This window comes from Leopardus geoffroyi, chromosome A2 (genome assembly GCF_018350155.1).
Source record: "Leopardus geoffroyi isolate Oge1 chromosome A2, O.geoffroyi_Oge1_pat1.0, whole genome shotgun sequence".
NCBI lineage: Eukaryota > Metazoa > Chordata > Mammalia > Carnivora > Felidae > Leopardus > Leopardus geoffroyi.
In genome coordinates, this window is record NC_059331.1 from 4,800,083 (window position 1) to 4,818,046 (window position 17,964).

A 17,964-nucleotide genomic window follows, 5' to 3' on the forward strand; every position below is an offset into this window, starting at 1 on the left:
GATCCTTCCCCGGTCTGCTGGGCTTTGTTTCCTCTCCTTGGGGGGTAGTGTATAGGACTCTTCCAAGTGCCTTGGTGCAGGGAGGAGTTCAGAACAGTCATCGTGAGTCACTGAGGCTCATCGACTTCAATGTTCTGTTGGAGTCTTGGTTTCTGCATCTACATATCGGGGCTGACGTTGTACTGGGGCTGTAAGAGATTCAGTGATCATATATGCCAGCCCGCCTTTATTGAGCATTTACTCTGTGCCTAGCACTGCTCACGGCAAGCTCTCAACTAGCCTTTGAGACGTACTTTTATTCCCTTCAACATATAGGAAAAATGAGGCTCAGGGAGGTGAAGCAGGCTGCCTGAGATCACACAGCAAGAACTTTGAGAGCTGAAATTCCAAACTCAAGAGCAGAGATAGCAACTTTTTTTTTTTTTTTTTTTCCTGAAATGGACAAGAGAGAGTAAATACCTTGGGCTTTGTGGGCCAGACTCGGTCGCAACTGCTCAGCTCTGCTGTAGTATTGGAAATATGGTCATAGGCAACCCTCAAATGAATGGGCGTGGCCACGTGCCAACAGAACTTTATTTGTGGACACTCACATTTGACTTTCATGTAATTTGCACATTTGCCATGAAATAATTCTTCTTTTGACTTTCCCCGGCCACTCAAAACCGGAAAAAAATGGAACGAAAATTTTGTAGCTCGTGGACTGTGGTTTCTTGACCTCTAGAGCCTGTGTAGGTAACTGTCATGCTAGACTTCACTCGTTCATTCATTCATTCATTCAATGAATATTACGGAGGCTTGCCATTTTCTGGGCACTGGAGGCAGAAGGGTCACAAAGCAGATGAAATGCTTCTCTTCAGGAGATAACAATTTTGTAGGCAAAACCAGCAAGGAAATAAAGAAATAAGAATATTTCAGATGGTGGAAATGCTCTCAAGGAAACTCAGCAGGGGCAGTGTCACCCGGGACCCCAGGGGGGGACACTTTCATGCAGGTCATTGGAGAAGGTGATGCTTGTGGTCCCCCAAATACCATTGTTGTCAGCGGAGGCAATCCTTGGCTGTGGGCCTACTGTGGGGGTAGGACTTAATAATAAACAGACTGGCCCAAGGGGCCCCCGGTGGCTCAGTTGGTTGAGCTTCTGACTCTTGATTTCAGCCCAGTCTTGTTCTCACTACATGGGGCTCTGTGCTGACGATGTGGAACCTGCTTGGGATTTTCTCTCTCCCTCCCCCACTTGTGTGCCCTCTCTCAAAAATAAATAAAACACATTAAAAAAAATCTTTTGGTTTTTATTTATTGAGAGAGAGAGAGAGAGAGAGAGGCTGTGAATGGGGAAGGGGCAGAGAGAGAGGGAGACACAGAATCCGAAGCAGGCTCCAGGCTCTGAGCTGTCAGCACAGAGGCTGATGCAGGGCTTGAACCCAGGAGCTGTGAGATCATGACCTGAGCCGAAGACAGATGCTCAACCGACTGAGCCACCGAGGCGACCCAACATTTAAAAAAAAACCTTAAAAAACGAAACAAAACCAGACTGGCCCATGGCCTGTGAGCTTCTTGGCTGAGTGATGCCATCAGAAGAGGGCCCTTTGGCCTCGGTATCTGTGTATCTTCCTTCCTGGTTGGTCACGTTCCTAGGAGATGGGCCTTTTACTGTCGCATCTTCCCAGTCCTGGGTGCTGAGTGGGGGTGGTGAGGGCTGCGGTGGGGACATTTCAGCTCCTGCATTCAGGGGCACCGATGTACTTAACGCTCTGATGTCCAGGGTGACTCTTGGACCTTAGCTGCCACCCACCGCACTCTCTTTCGGAGCCCTGGGGGGTGGGGTGGCCACCAACCACCGTGCCTTGGGGGATGGTGATGGCGGCATTGTGCCAGAGAGATCATTTTGGCTCCCCAGCCCGCCGGCTGACAATTTTGGCTCAGTTTTCAAAAACAACTGCTCTAGCTGTGACCGCGCTGGGGTTTCGGGAAAAAGCACAGTGTACCCGGTGCTGGGCTCATCATCTCTGCCCAGAGTGACGCTGGAACGGAAAGTGAGCGTCAAGAAGGTGTCCCCTGCCTGCCGGTCTGGGGAAAGAACATTCAGGGCGGCAAGTGCCCGGCACAATGCGGTGGCCTGGAGGGCTCATCCCCACGGAGACTCCTCAGAGACTCCAGAGTTTACGCTCCCAGAGCGTCAGCAGGTCTAGCTTGTGGTGCTAGAATTTGCATAACTAACATCCCCAGGTGCTGCTGCTGCTGTTGGTTCGGGTATCACACCTTATAAACCACTCACACCGGAAGCACTTAGCACCTGTGCACCAACAACGGCCAGTGTCATCATTGTTTTCTTCCCCTAATTCCCCAGGGAGGTCCAATACAACAAGGTAGAACGCAGGGGCGTGCCATCCTATACTTAGCTGAACCAACATAACCCCCCTTCCCACCCCCTGCATTTCCTGGCTGCCCAAGCAGGGCCGAGATCAGGTGTCCTGCGGGCCCCGCCAGTTTCCACAGGGAAAGTGAGGCCTGCAGAGGGTCAGAGGATTGGCGTGGCCACCCGGCCGGGCCGGTCAGGGCAGAGCAGGGCTTTTGTAGGAGCTCAGGACTTTTCCAGGGCCGCCCGTCTCTTAATGAACGGTGGCTTCCTCTTTTGGGGCCGAGTTTTGGCCCCTGCTCCGCTCCTCCTCCCGCCTCCGCCTCCGCCTCTACCAGGGACAGCGAATGGGAAATTTGAGTTTCCTCTGCTTTAGCCAGGGCTGGCTCTTCCCTACAAGGGGGATTTCTCTACCTGGACTCTCCAGCCTTCTGCCTGTGGGGTCCAGAGGGGGCCCCTGCCGGGAAGCGCCCAGGTGGGTGGGTGGGTGGGGGCAAGATGGGGAAGGCCCAAGGCTCCCCGGGAAGGTGAGGGAGGGTTGGGGGGGGGGGGAGGGCCGAAGGGGGCTGAGGCCTGGCTGTCCTCTGACCCCTCCGCAGATATGCTGGATTTAGGGGAGCGCTGCGGGGCGGGGGGCTAGGGAGTGGCAAGAAGGAAGGGAAAGAGACAGAGACTGAGAAACAGAAAATCAGAGAGGCAGAGGCCTAGAGAGACAGGAGGAGTCACGGGGAGACAGAAGCAGACGCACGGAAATAATGAGGCCGAGAGACGGAAAGATCCCGCGCGACCTCCTACGGAGACAGTGGTCAGATAAAGAGCGAGCGAGCGAGGCACAGGGAAAAGAGGCGGTGCAGAGGTACTAAGAGACACCCAGAGAGACAGAGAGGCGGAGAGAGATCGCCGGGAGGCACGGGAGACAAGTAGGGACGCAGAGGAAACGGTGGGCTGGCCCTCGGAGGGCGAGAAAGGAGAAGGAGAGTGGAGATTCAGAGAAGAGAAAGTTAGGGAAACTTCGCACGGAAGGCCGAGGGGGGCGGGACGCCGGGATCCCCACTCGCCCCGCCCCGGAAAACGCGGCTTCCGGAGGGTCGCTATAAAGCGCGGCGCCCCGGGCCCGGCTGCAGCCGCTCGCCGCCGGCCATGTGCCCCCGCGCCGACGCCGTCCCGGACCCCGAGGCCCAGCGGCCGCCCGCGCCCCCCGGCCCCGCCTGCCGCCCGCTGCCCTGGGCCCTCAGCGTCGCGCTGCTGCTGCTCGCCGGCACCTGCGCCGCCTGCTGGCTCAGCGCCTGGGTCGCGCCCGCGGCCTCCGCGGCGCCGGGCCCCAGCCTCCCCCGCGTCCCCGAGCAGCCGCCCGACGCCCGCGCCCGCCTCCCCGACTCTCCGCAGGTGAGATGCGCCCCAGCCCCGGGGCCCCCGAGCGCACCCCTTGCTTATGCAGGGCCCCTCCCGGCGGCACCCCGTCTGCATCCCGGGCCCCGGACCCCGAGGGCTAGTCATCTCGAACCGCTGAGGGGACTCGAGGTTCTTTCTCAGCTTCCGGAGGACCTCGGTTTTTCTCCCGCACCCTTGGGGTGTCCCCCTGTCCCTCCCCAGGGGGCCCCCGGAGGGTTCCTCTCCTCCTTACTGAACCACGAGGTTCTGCCCTGGCAGACCCGAGGGCTTGGGGCCAGCTTGAGCCACCAGCCTGGGGTGTGCGTGTGCGCTCCTGCTGAACGTTTGGAGCCCGCGGCGGGGCGGGGGCGGGGGGGCTCAAGGCCTGCGCGGACCCCGGGGACCCCCCCTCCCCCGCTCTCCCGGGACTGCGGCAGCGGGAGGGGGGGGCCTGCATCCCACTTTCCGCCTTTCCTCTTCGCAGGCCGTGTTCGCGCAGCTGGTGGCCCAAGATGGTGAGTGTCCTGCGTCATTCCCTTGGGGGGGGGGCGTGGGGGCCGGGGGTGGCCACGAGGCTGAGGAACCCTCGGGAGAGGGAGGCCTCCACTCCCCCCATCTGGCCCTCTTTCTCCCACTCTCTAAGAGCTGTCCCCTCACCGCTTTGAACCTTCTCTGTCTTTCTGACCTTCCCATGACCCTCTCTGGGTGCCGCTTTTCTTCTTCTGACCTCCAAATGTGCCTACCTCAGACGCCCCCACCCCCACCCCTGCCCTGGCACCTGTGGCTTGATCCCACAGACTCCAGCCTGCTCTTGTCTCTCCCACTGGGTTCCCCGAGGTCCGGACTTTCCTCTCCTTCGCCCCCGGTTCCCTTTGCTGCTTCTGGAGACCTCCTTCTAACCTCTTTCCCCTTCCAGACGCTTCCTCCCTATTCTCCCCTCCCTCCCCCTTCCCTTTCCCCTCCCCCTTTCAGACTCTCCTCCTCACCCTTCCCCCTCTGTCTTCTCCCGCTTCCTGAGACCCTCCCCCCACCACCTCTCCCTCCACCTCCTCCCTCTCTGAGGCGCCTCCCCCTGCCCCTCAGATCCCCCCGCCCTCCCTGGCCAAACCCCTTCCTTCCCTTACCAGCCTCACCTCCCTCTGGGAACCTCTTCCTTCCAAGACCTCCCCAGCGCCCCTCCCCAGGCCTGCACCTCTGCCCCCCAGCAGTGCTCAGCCAACCTCCCCTCTTCTTCCTCCCTCCTTCAGTACAGCTGACTGAAGGGCCCCTGCGCTGGTACAGCGACCCAGGCCTGGCAGGGGTGTTCCTGGGGCCCGGCCTGAGCTACGACCAGCACTCGCGGGAGCTGATGGTGGCAGAGCCTGGCGTCTACTATGTTTTCTTGCACCTGAAGCTGCAGCGGGTGGTATCCAGCTTCGGCTCGGGCTCTGTCTCCGTTGCCCTGCACCTGCAGCCCCTGGGCGCTGGGGCTGCGGCCCTGGCCCTGACCTTGGACCTGCCGCCTCCATCCTCCAAAGCCCCGGACTCAGCCTCTGGTTTCCGAAGCAGCCTGCTGCACCTGGGCGCAGGCCAGCGCCTGGGCGTTCACCTGCGCGCAGAGGCGGGGGCACACCCTGCCTGGCAGCTTGCGCAGGGCGCCACGATCCTGGGCCTCTTCCGAGTGGCCACCAAAGTCCCTGCTGGACTCTCCCTGCCTCCATGGCCCATTGACACTGGGCCCGGGTACCCCCCGCCGGACAGAGAATGAATGCTGCCTTCTTTCACCGGGGCTGTTGGTGACGCCCGGCCACTCTACCTCACCCGGCTTGGCAGGGGTCCCCGCTGCTGACCCCCTCCTCGAGGACTCTCCAATGGGACTCTCTCCCACTCCTGCCTCAAGTCGAACTTTTGGTATTTATTCTGAGCCTGAGCTCAACGGCGTACTTTATATTAGTCCACTGTATTAATCCATTCAATGTATATTTATTGAGCATCTTCTATATGCCAGGCCCTGTGCAGGGCTGGAGACAGAGCAGCAAACAACAGGAAAAAACAAAACAAAACAAAAAACAACTATTTATGTCAATATGTGAGAAATAAAGACTCATCCACAGCCCTGCTGCGGCTTTCGAGGGGCTAGTCTTTGGGGGTCTGTGTGACTACGCTGTGTGACCTTCACGCATGGAGTTTGTTTTGAGCATCTCCTGTGTCGTCAGGCACTGTTTGAGATGTTGGGGACACAGCCCTGAGCAGGCCAGATAGCCCAGCTTTTGCCAAGCTGGCCGTCAGGTATGCCTGCTTGACCCTGTTAACCATGACTGCGTGCGACCCTGTATGGCCAGACCACGCGGGGGGCGTGAGGTGGGGCGTGGCACAGGGTTAAACAATACTTACAAACTTAATGACTACGAAATATTGAGGCTTTGTTGCATGCCAGGCAGCGTGAGTTACCTTCTGTGAGACCTAACTATCCTATACTTTAGGGATTTCTTTCCCATCTTCTTATTATTTGGGCTCCTGAAGTCACCTACTTCTTGTATCTGTGGCGGAGGTGTCGTGGAACGCCATTCTGCAGGACCTGGCTTGCCGACTGTGTTCCGTGACCTCACGCTGGTAACTTAAAATCAGCCAAGAGGCATCTGCCTGCAAATGCTTCAGGTCGGCTTCATGTATTGTGTGTGGATCATCTGTTTAAGACAGCGATGGAGAAAATGATGTTAAACATGTAGATTATGCTTAAAAGTGTGTCTTGTCTTGGCCTGTTGCGTTGTGAATAGCACACGGAAAATTGAGGAAGTCTTGTGTTTTTGGACCATTTATCGGATTTAGCAAAGATGTTGCTCAACATGACTGGCAAGCCAGTGAGCGTGGACATCTTTGTCATCCCAGGCCATCTGCGTCTTTAAAGGAACAGGATCAACCAATATTCAGTTGTCACTTGGAATCCTGGGTGGCTCTGGGGACAGGAGTGGGAAAAATCAAGGGAGGTAATCAGAATTGACTATGGAATTTGCAATGAAAAGTATTTTATATATGTATTTCGCAGATTCTGTGCTGCACATTTTTGCCAACAAAATTGATAATAAATGCACATAGTCATTTTCCCCCCTCTGGAGAGCTGGTTGTTAGGCATTTGCTAGCACACCAGTGTCTCCGGGCCAGGCCAGCTCCCCCAGCCCCATAACGTCCCCACCATGTAGGTCTGCCTGCTGGTCAACACAAACCAGCTGGATCTTGGCTTGTTTTTTATTTTTTTAAATTTCTTATTTATTTTTTTAATGTCTTTATTTTTGAGAGAGAGAGAGAGAGAGAGCAAGCTGGGGAAGGGCAGAGAGGGAGACACAATCTGAAGCAGGCTCCTGGCTCTGAGCTGTCAGCACAGAGTCCCATGCGGGGCTTGAACCCATCAACTGTGAGATCATGACCTGAGCTGAAGTCCGACGCTTAACTGACAGAGCCACCCAGGCACCCCTAAATCTTGGCTTCTTATTCAGGACGAAAGGGGCTGGGGTGGGCAGAGAAGTCCCCACAGAGCAGATGACCTGGAGGGGCCTTAGGAGGAGGTAAGGGAATGAGGGAGGCAGAGTTGGGAGAGTGGCCTGCACTGGCCAGACAGGGATTGTGGGATGGGCAGTGAGGCTGCGGATGTGGAGGCGAATGCCGTTTGCCTGACTCACTTCTACCCGTTCTCAAAGAGTCCCTCCTGAGTGGACAGAACTGGCATTGAGCTGACACCTGTGAATGTCCCCCACCTCCCCCCATATTGGCAATGAAATTATCAAACGAATTGATTGTTCTGTGAAAAGGAAGCAAGTGCAAAATGACCTCTAAAGGCCCAAGGAGCTGTTAAGACGGGAGAAAAAGGTCTGCCAGTCCAGCTCCATGAGAAACGGTTTATTAAGGGGGTTTATTAAGGGGGCTTACAGGCAGAAGCCCGTTTGGAGTGGCTCTGGAAACCCCCACCTCCTGTCAGACCTGCTGGAGGCTGGGAGTCCACAGTGGGGGGGGGGGGGGGCACTCAGGAGGAGGGTGTTTGAGTCATGCACCAGAGCCGATCAAGGACCTCCCATACTCAAGGGTGTGGTTAAGTAAAAGGGAAAGAATGTGTGTGTGTGTGTGTGTGTGTGTGTGTGTGTGTGTGTGGTGCCGCACTTCAGAGTGATCATTGTGGCCGTTTGTCCAAGATCGCTTTAGTCTGGGTCACACGCTGGCAAATGCCTGTTACCGCCTGCCCCCATTGCTAGATGCTTCCTCTGGACTTCTGCCCTTGCTGTCCAAAACCTTGCCCTTGGTGCACCTCCAGGGTTGTTGGAGGAAGGGCGTTCCCAGAACCCTTGGTCCAGGCTACCCTGGAAGCCCGGTTGTTGCCTATTTTGAGTAGCACCCGGTGACGCAAGTCCTCTGGGAAAGCTGATTGGACCAGAGTGGACACATGACTTGAGCTGGGCCAATCACGTCCCCTTGCACAGGAACAGGGGCAGGCCTGGCTCTACCGAGGGTATTGATCAGGAATCGGAAGCTGTACGTGAGACAGAAGCATGGAGGGAGCCACGTGCAGACACAGAAAGGGGGAAGGAAGATGTATGGGGATTCGCAGATGAGACCAAAGAGCCCTAGAGAGACAGAGGAGCTACCTAGGTTCCCTACTTGTTTCTTCCAGGTGATGTGGGGAAACCCTAGTGGCGTTAGTTTGCTGGGGCTGCTCCAACAAAGTGCCATAAACTGGGTGGCTTAAAGCACCAGATAATTATTGTCTGCCAGTCCTGGAGGCCAGAAGTCCGAATTCGAGGTGTTGGCAGGGCCAGGCTCTCTCCAACAGCCCTGCCTCTTCCAGCTTCTGGTGGGTGCTGGCCCTCCTTTGCGTTCCTTTCCTGGCTACTGACGTTACTCTCATCTCTGCCTCCATTGTGGCATGACTGTTTCCCTTCTGTGTGTCTCCTGTTTCTCTTCTGTTTGCATAAGGACACTGCTCTTACTGGATGGAGAGCGTCCAACTTCCTACTTCAGTATAACCTCATCTTAATTTAACTGGTAATATCTGCAAAGACCCTATATCCAAATAAGGTCACACTCTCAGGTTCCAGAAAGGACACGAACACCCCACACCCCACCCCACCCCACCCCGCGGCGGGGGTGGGGGTGGGCGACATTATTCAACCTAGTACATTTAGTGTCTACCCTTAGCAGCCTGAGAAACTTGGGTGCCCTCCCATGAATTTCCTTCTGGGGTGGGTTCTGTTCCATGCTGCTCGAGGATGCAGGCCTTCAAGGTTGTTGGTGCCTTTCTTGGTAGTTTTGGGGTCTGAGAGTCTGTCCTACTTCCTGGGTTCTTTGGGTCTGGGCGTGTCCCACGACAAGGATACTTAGGCCGCATAATGTCGTAGGATGTTACCAATACCCAAGGTATACAGATGGAATTCGACAACAGTGACAGTAATTACAGCTGACATTTATTAATGCTTACTGTTCCCAGGCACTAATTGCTTTGCAAAGACTCTGGCAGGAAGCTACTATTTTATTTTAATTCTCATTTTACAGGCAAAGAAACGAAGGCCGAGGGAGGTTAGCCCAAGATCACACAGCTAATAACAGAGTGAGTTGTAGAACCAGGCTTCCTGGAGCCCTAGTCACTTCCAAGTGACCTCATAGAATACAGAAAAGTTGGGGTCGAATAGTGTTCCCCCTCCCCCCCCCATTCATATGTGGAAGCCCTACCTGCTCAGGACCTCAGAATGTGACTGTATTTGGAGGTAGGGTCTTTACAGAGGTAATTGTGTTAAAAGGAGGTCATTAGGCCTGGCCCTAATCCAGTATGACTGGCATCCTTGTAGAAAGGGGAAGTCTGGAGATAGACACACGCACACACAGGGAGAATGCCATGTGATGGTGAGGAGGCACATCGATAAACCAAGGCCTGGGACAGACCCCTCCCTTGCAGCCTCAGAGAGAACCAGTCCTGACCACACTTTGATTTTGGACTTTTGGTCTCCGGAACCGTGAGAGAATACATATTTTGTTTAAGACACCCAGTTTGTGCTACTTTGTTGTGATAGCCTTAGCCAACTGATACAGATGGTTACAGGATTCCGTTGCATTTAAGAGACACTTAATGCACAGTGCCAGGCTCTTGATAAGCACTCGATACATTTCACACCAACTCACACATGGCATTCTACAGTGACATATGGGTGTGTGACAAAGAAACAATGGAATGCTTGAGTGGCTCAGTCCATTAAGCGTCCAACTCTTGATTTCGGCTCAGGTCATGAGCTCATGGTTCATGAAATAGACCCCTTCATTGGGCTCTGTGCTGACAGTGTGGAGCCTGCTTGGGATTCTCTCTCTCCCTCTGCTGCTCCCCTACTCTCTCTCTCTCTCTCTCTCTTTCAAAAATAAGCTTAAAAAGAAAACAACAAAGGAGAGGGGGTACAATGGCACATCTGTGATGTCAAAAAGACACCCTTGCCAAGATAGGGGTTATAAAGTTACAAAGGCAATTCTAGAAAGATGTGGTGTTGCAAAGACAACCACAGAGGGGCGCCTGGGTGGCTCAGTCAGGGCTCCCGTCTTGATGATCTCTTGGTTGGTTGTGCAATCTAGCCCCATGTTGGGCTCTGCGTTGAGTGTGGAGCCTGCTTAAGATTCTCTCTCTCCCTCTGCTGCTCCCCTACTCTCTCTCTCTCTCTCTCTCTCTCTCTCAAAAAATAAAATAAAAACAAAAATAAAAAAGCCTAAAAAAACAAAAAAAAAGACGACCATGGATTCATAGTCCTGCATCCACAACTATAAAATCCCCAAACAGAAAAATCTTCGTAAACTCCTTCAGCAGCCCAAATGGACTGAACTCATGTGAATGTGTTTATGATTTTTACTTATTCCTTAGCTCAAATATTCCTATAACAGGGATGTTAGTATGCTTGATTAATGGGTGCTGTTCCAGAAGCCTGTGGTATGTGGTGGTAATATATGTATAATATATACTGTATGAGTCCCCTTTAATATGATGTAATATATATGGTACGAGTCTGCTTTATTACTCACACAAAACCACTGCTGATTCTTCTGGCCACCAAATCTGTGGAGGCTTTTCCTGACACCAATAAGCAATTCTCAGCCACCAGCAAGGAGTCATCAGAGTCCCCTTCCCCCACCCCCCGGAGTCACCTCATAGAACAAAGATGCTGCTAGTGTTTTATTTTAGGAATTTACTAGAGTTTACTAGCCCTGTGTTGGGGGTGAGGTCAGATATATAGAGATAGATATCTAGATATCTGTCTATATCTCTATCTATCTATCTATTACCAGTGTAAATACTGGATTCCAAAACATATTTGACTTCTAGGGTTTGGGACCAGGGATTGTGGCGTTGTATGAGAGAGTGGGATGTAAATCCAGACCCTTCACAAGAGGTGGGACGTACAAAGTGGTGATGGCCCACCCACACCATCCCAGGGGCAGGACCCTTTGGAGGGGGGTTTCCTGGCTGAGGGTTCTCAGACTTTTCAAGTGCAGTTTCCAACCTCTCTGCGAAGAGTCAAGGCTCTTCTCATCCCTCTCTTGCTTCCCTCAGTCTCTGACTCAGTCTGCCAGGAAACCTCTGCTACCCAGGATGGGTGTGGGTCTGAAGACACTGAGCAGAGACCCTGCACCCTCCCACCTCCCCACCAGCAGCGTTGTGGGATGAATTTCCAGTGATGGAAGCTGAGTGGAAAGCCTGAAGCCTTGCAGCAGCTTCCCGTGTGTGTGTGTGTGTGTGTGTGTGTGCATGTGCTGGGAGCAGTATGGTGAGGAAGGAGCAGAGATGGGTCACAGAGCATTTTTGAAAATGATGTTCAGAATACTTAACGTGAGAGCTACCCTGTTAACAATATCAGAAGTGCACAACACTTCCCCTTGTCAGCTACAGGCATAACATTGTACAGGGGAAGTCTACAACATCTTCGTCTTGCATTACAGACCCTCTGCCCCCACTGAATGTGAACAATTACCCGGTTGCCCCTGGGGTCAGATTTCTACGAATCTGACGACTTTAGATACCACGTACCAAGAAAATCTTCGGTATTTGTCTCACAGTCTGTGTCTGTCTTACTTCACTTAGTATAACGTCTTCCAGGTTCATCTGTGTTGCTGCAAGGGGCAGGGTTTCCTTTTCTTTTTAAAAAATTGTTAACTTTTTTTTTTTTTTTTTTTTGAGAGACAGAGTACGAGTATGGAGGGGCAGAGAGAGAGGGAGACACAGAATCCGAGGCAGATTCCAGGCTCCGAGCGGTCAGTTCAGCGCAGAGCCCGACACGGGGCTTGTACCCACAAACGATGAGATCATGACCTGAGCCCAAGTCAGATGCTTAGCCAGTGGAGCCACCCAGGTGCCCCTCCTTCTCTTTTAGGGCTGAGTGGTATCCCATGATATGGCTACACCACATTTTCATTATCTGTCAGGAGTCATTTAGGTTGTTCCCAGATCTTGGCCATTGTGAATGATGCTTCGGTGAACATGAGACTGTAGATATTTCTTGGGGAATCCTGATTTCAACTCTCTTGGATATATACCAGGAAGTGGACTTGCTGGGTCATACAGAGTGTGCATTTTTAGACTCACACAGAGCTGAGTTCAAGCCCTCATTCTGCCAGTGCTGGCTAAGCTGTGCACCCTTGTGCAAGTGCATTGACCTCTCTGTGCCTAGTGTGTCTTCACCTGTAAAATTGGAAAACATTTTGTGTCTCATGGGCATTTGGGAGTATTCAGTCAGTGAATGGGCTTAATAGCATAGTGCCTTGTACTTCACTCAAAATATGGAAGCTATTATCAGTTGGGTCACAGAGAGACGATATCAAAGGTCCCAGGTGCATCAGGCAAAGAGAAGGTTTGAGGAAGTGAGTTCCAGGTGGGCAGGGCAGCATATACAAAAGCCAGAGGTAGGAGAGTGACCACAACAGTGTGAAATGGGGGGAAGGGATTAGACCATACCAGCTCGAGGATGCCAGCCAGTTTTACCCTGAGCATAATGGACTGTTAGGAATACAAGAGGTCAGATTAGCTTTTTGACTAGATCTCTGTGGCAGGGATGTCAAATTACAATGAAAAGCAGAGAGTAGAGGCAAGGAGGCCCATGGGATTACTCGGCCGAGAGAGAGCAGGAGGTTTGGGATGGAGTGTTAGGTCTGAAGATGGAGAGGGAGTGTGTGCATATAAGAGAGAGACAGAAAGGAACAGGAGTTGCCAAAGCTTTGAATATGGGCGAGAGGGAGGAGGAAGAGAAGCCAAGACTTGTGGCTCGTGCAACTAAGAGGTATTTAGGGATTTGGGGGCCCTGGAAACTCTTAGTTCACTTTGGGATGAATGGAATTTCCACGTGCCTCTGAGGTGGCCATGTGGGAATATTAAGTTGGTTCTGCGGCTATGCAAGCTCTTTGGCTAGGATGGAGATTTAAGAGTTGTTGGTATATTTGTATAAAGGATGTTCGGGGCAAGGATGAGATGTCTTAGAATAACAAGTGAAGAGGTGGCAGAAAAGAGGGTCTCAGATCAAGCACTGAGAGGTGCTTGATGTAATGGTTCAGTAGGTGGTCAGATGTACACAAAAGCCAGCGAGAGGAGCAGCCAGACAAGAAAGAGGAAAGTCAAGATCCCAAGGAATGTGCTTCAAAGGAGGAAGTTGTGCTCAATGATATCTGATACTGCAAAAAGTCCGCTAAGATGAGAACCAAAAATATCCTCCAGAGTTTGAATCATCAAAATCATGAGTGGTTAACTCTTCTCAAGGGCATAAATGAATGAATCAAGTTGCATCAGAGTGGCTTGAGAAATTAGTGACAAGCTAAGACTTTGAGATGGTCTCTACAGGCAACTTCTCTTAAAGAAGTAAGTATTTGGGGCGCCTGGGTGGCTCAGTCGGTTAAGTGCCTGACTTTAGCTCAGGTCATGATCTCACGGTTTGTGGGTTTGAGCCCCGCGTCGGGCTCTGTGCTGACAGCTCAGAGCCTGGAGCCTGCTTCGGATTCTGTGTCTCCTTCTCTCTCTGCCCCTCCCCTGCTCATGCTCTGTCTCTCTCTGTCTCAAAAGTAAATAAACATTAAAAAATTTAAAGGAGTGAGTATTTGGAGCTCACTTTGGCAGCATAGACACTAAAACTGGAAGGAAACAGAGAAGACTGGCATGCAGCCTGTGTAACGGGGATGTGCAAATTCGAGAAGCATTCCATAATAGAAGAAAGAGTGTTTGGGAATAATTTCAGATTTCAAGAAAAGTTACATGAATAAAAAGGGTAGAAAGAACAACCACATACCCTTCATCCAGATGCATCCGTTGTTAACATTTTGTCCCATTTTCTTCACCATTCGCTCCCCACCCCGGCCCCTATACGAGAATATAAACTGTAAGTATTTATTTAAGATGAGTCAGACAAGAACAAGATTATTAAGAAACAAACCCAGAGGAAACCAAAACCCCAAAGGCTGGGGCAGTTCTAGGAAATTCCAAATGTGGTGTGAGTGGATTCAAGAAATAGGAGGAAGTTTTGGGGTATTTATCAAGGTGATTACTTAGAAAGAAACACAAGAGGGTGAGGGGATTGGACAAAATGGAGGAAGAGCAGTGGGAGATGGAGGTTTCCAGTTATGGAATGAATAAATTGTGGGGATGAAAAGCACAGCATAAAGAATATTGTCAATGTTGTTGTGATAGCATTGCATGCTGACAGGGGGTGGCTGCACTTGTGCTGAGCAAAGTGTAAGACACAGACTTATTGCATCACTATGTTGTGCATCTGAAACTAGTGTAACATTGGGTGTCAACTATACTCAAGAAAGAGAAAGAGAAAAAGAAAGGAGAAAGAAAGAAGGAAGGAAGGAAGGAAGGAAGAAGAAAGAAAGAAAGAGAAAGAAAGGAAGGAAGGAAGAAAGGAAAGAAAGAAGGAAGAAGAAAGAAAGAAAGAAAGAAAGAGAAAGAAGAAAGGAAGGAAGGAAAGAAAGAAGGAAAGAAGGAAGGAAAGAAGGAAGAAGAAAGAAAGGAAGGAAGGAGGGAAAGAAGGAAGGAAAGCATGAATAGAAAGAAAGAAAGAAAGAAAGAAGGAAGGAAGGAATAAAGGAAGGAAAGAAGGAAGGAAAGAAGGAAGAAGAAAGAAAGGAAGGAAGGAAGGAAGAAGAGAGAAAGAAGAAGAAAGGAAGGAAGGAAAGAGAAAGAAGGAAAGAGAAAGAAAGAAAGAAGGAAGGGAGGAAGAAAGGAAGAAGAAAGAAGGAAGAAAGGAAGGAAGGAAACAAAGAAAGAAGGAAAGAAGGAAAGAAAGAAGGAAAGAAAGAAAGAAAGAAAGAAGGAAAGAAAGAAAGAAGGAAAGAAAGACACACATGGAAACTAGCTGCGTTAGCCCTACCTTCTCTTCTGATCCACATACTGAGCAAACCCAATGATATAATTTATCCTTAGGCTACATCAGTGGATGTAACTTATCACTCCTCTCCTGAGTCAAGTTATAGCAAATAGAACAGGCAGGAGAATTGTTTTTTTTTTTTAAGTTTATTTATTTATTTATTTTTAAGTAGTCTCTATTCCCAACGCAGGACTCAAGACTTATGACACCCTGAGATCAAGAGTTGCAATGCTCCGCTGTCTGAGACCACAGGTGCCCCAGGAGAATTGTAATTTTCAAACTCAAAGCTGAACAGACAACTAAGAATCACGGGGCATGAGACCAAAAAAATCAACGCTATGAGAGACATACCCCGAACTCCACATCAGCAGAAAAGAACCAATACCTAAAGATTCAGAGCTAAGAGAACAAACAAAAGACTCGAGAATTAGTCTAAATCATTTCCCTAGAAAGGCTTTAGCAAATTTTTGATTTGATATTTAAATACATGACTAATAAAATCTATAAGAACACTCCCTCAGATCGAGTAAAACCCTCCATTATCAATCTTTCAGGGAGATATTAAAGCTTAAAGATTACACATTGTTGCTGATTAAAGTTAGGCTGTTAAGACTTACCAGAGTGAGATGGGACAACACCTTTTCATTCGCTCATTTATTTACTCAACAAATATTTACTGGAGGTTTTTAATCTGTCAGCATGTTTCTAGGTACTGGGGACACAGGGTAAGGAAGAGAGGCTGGGGTTCTGCTTGTATTCTAGATCAGGGGTCGGCAGCCCATCACCTGTTTCTGCAAGTGAAGCCTTATTGGAACATGGCCATGAATGAGCATTTGTTTATGTATCGTGAATAGTTGCTCTCATGGCCCAGCAGTGGAGTTGAGCAGCTGTGACGGAGGCCATATAGCCCATGAAACCTAAAATATTTATTGTCTGGACCTTTACAGAAAATACTACTCATCTCCCTTCTAAATAACTAAATATTATTTAAATAATATTAAATAATTAATAATTAAATAATATTTAAATAAATATTAATTAATTATATTTAAATATTAATATAATATTAATTAATTATATTTAAATATTAATATAATATTAATTAATTATATTTAAATATTAATTAATTATATTTAAATATTTAAATAAATATTAATTAATTTAATATAAATTAAATAAATAATAATTAAATAATATTTTATTTAAATATTATTCTAAATAACTAAATATTAGTCAGAGTTCTGCAGAGAAACAGAACCCATGGGATAAGCATGTATGTGTAGAGAGATTTATTTTGAGGAGATGGCTCACACAACTCAGGTGCCGCCCTGAAGGCATTCTTGGGGCAGAATTCCTTCTACCTCTGAGGAACTTCAGTCTTTTTCCCTGAAGGACATCAACTGATTGGATGAGGCCCAACCACATTACGGGGGGCAATATGCTTTGTTCAAAATCTGCTACTAGTTTAAACATGAGTCATCTAAAAGAATACCTTCACAGCAAAATTTAGACTGATGTGTGGCCAAATATCTGGGGACTGTGGCTTAGCCAAGTTGACATACAAAATTAACCATTACAAATGTTGTGAAAGAAATATGTGGGAGATGTTCTAGACAATGGGGGGGTCTATTTTTTAAATTTTTATTTATTTATTTTGAGAGGCAGAGAGTGTGGACAGGAGAGGGGCAGAGAGAAGGAGAGAGAGAATCCCAAGCAGGCTCTGTGCTGTCAGTGCAGAGCCCAACGCCAGGCTTCATCTCATGAGCCGTGAGATTATGATCTGAACTGAAACCAAGTGTCAGACACTTAACCAACTGAGCACCCCAGGCACCCCTGGTGGGGGCGTGTCTATTTTTAAGTGGTGGTCATGGATATCTTCTCTTAGAAGGTAGCACATGTGGTGAAATTTGAATGCTAACAAAAATCCAGCCTCAAGGATATCTGGGAGGAAGACATTCCAGACAGAGGGCACAGCAGGTGCAAAAGGCCCCGAGGTGGGAACAGTCCAGGTGTGTTTGCACCCCAGGGAGGACCAGTGTGGTTGGAGGGGACTAGTGAGGCAGACAGTGGTAGGGAATGAGGTTAGAGAAATTATGAAGGCCTCCCGTGCACATTTGGGGATTGGACATTTTTCTGTCTTCAGGATAAAGTCAGGGGAAGATTTTAAGCTATGATTGTGGTGTAGAAATTGGAAGGAGGAACGTGACTGGGAAGCTGGCAGAGGCCTCTAGGGTTGGCTTGGGCGAGGATGGGGATTGTGGAGCTAGATAGAAGTGGAGAAGCGTAGGCTGCACTGACTGGGATTTGGTGCTATTTCAGTGACCTCAAGTGGCTTTCTATTAACCACTACCCCAAACCCCCAGCTATTCACACTGACTCATCAGATCCTGCCCAATGTGCTCCTGTTACCTCCCGCATCTCACCGTCCACCTGCCCCCTCTGTTCCCGCCACAGTGGGCTTCCTAGCTGTTCCCGCGCACGTCAGGCACAGTCCTGCCTCAGGGCCTTTGCTCTGGCTGTTCCTTCTGCCTGGAAGTCTCCTCTCCCAGGTCTTCCCGTGTAGATTCTTGGTCACCATTCAGTGCTCAGATCCAAAGCCATCTCCTTACCTGACATTCCATTAAAAAGAGCACCCCTGGCCAATTCACTATTTATCATTGACCCTGTTTTATTTTGTTATCCAACACGGCATAATAAATCCCCCAAAGTTAGTGGCACAAAACAACAACCATTTTATTACACTCCTGGCTTCAGCGAGTCAACAGTCATGGCAGGGTGTAGTGGAAATGACTTATTTTCCTGTCTACAGTGCCTATGGCTCAACTGGGAAGATTCAAATGGTTGGAGATGACTTAAATAACCGTGAGTTGGTTATTAAGAATCCTCTGGATG

General features: G+C 49.9%; 1 protein-coding gene across 1 annotated transcript; it reads left to right on the forward strand.

Annotated features, from left to right (window-relative positions):
* The first annotated feature begins 2,943 nt into the window (after positions 1-2,943).
* TNFSF9 (TNF superfamily member 9) lies at positions 2,944-5,825 on the forward strand. The gene is made up of 3 exons (XM_045491746.1): positions 2,944-3,742; positions 4,212-4,242; positions 4,975-5,825. Exons 1-3 carry the CDS (start codon positions 3,497-3,499, stop codon positions 5,472-5,474), a joined length of 777 nt encoding a protein of 258 aa, XP_045347702.1. The 5' UTR covers positions 2,944-3,496; the 3' UTR covers positions 5,475-5,825.
* The last annotated feature ends 12,139 nt before the right edge of the window (positions 5,826-17,964 follow it).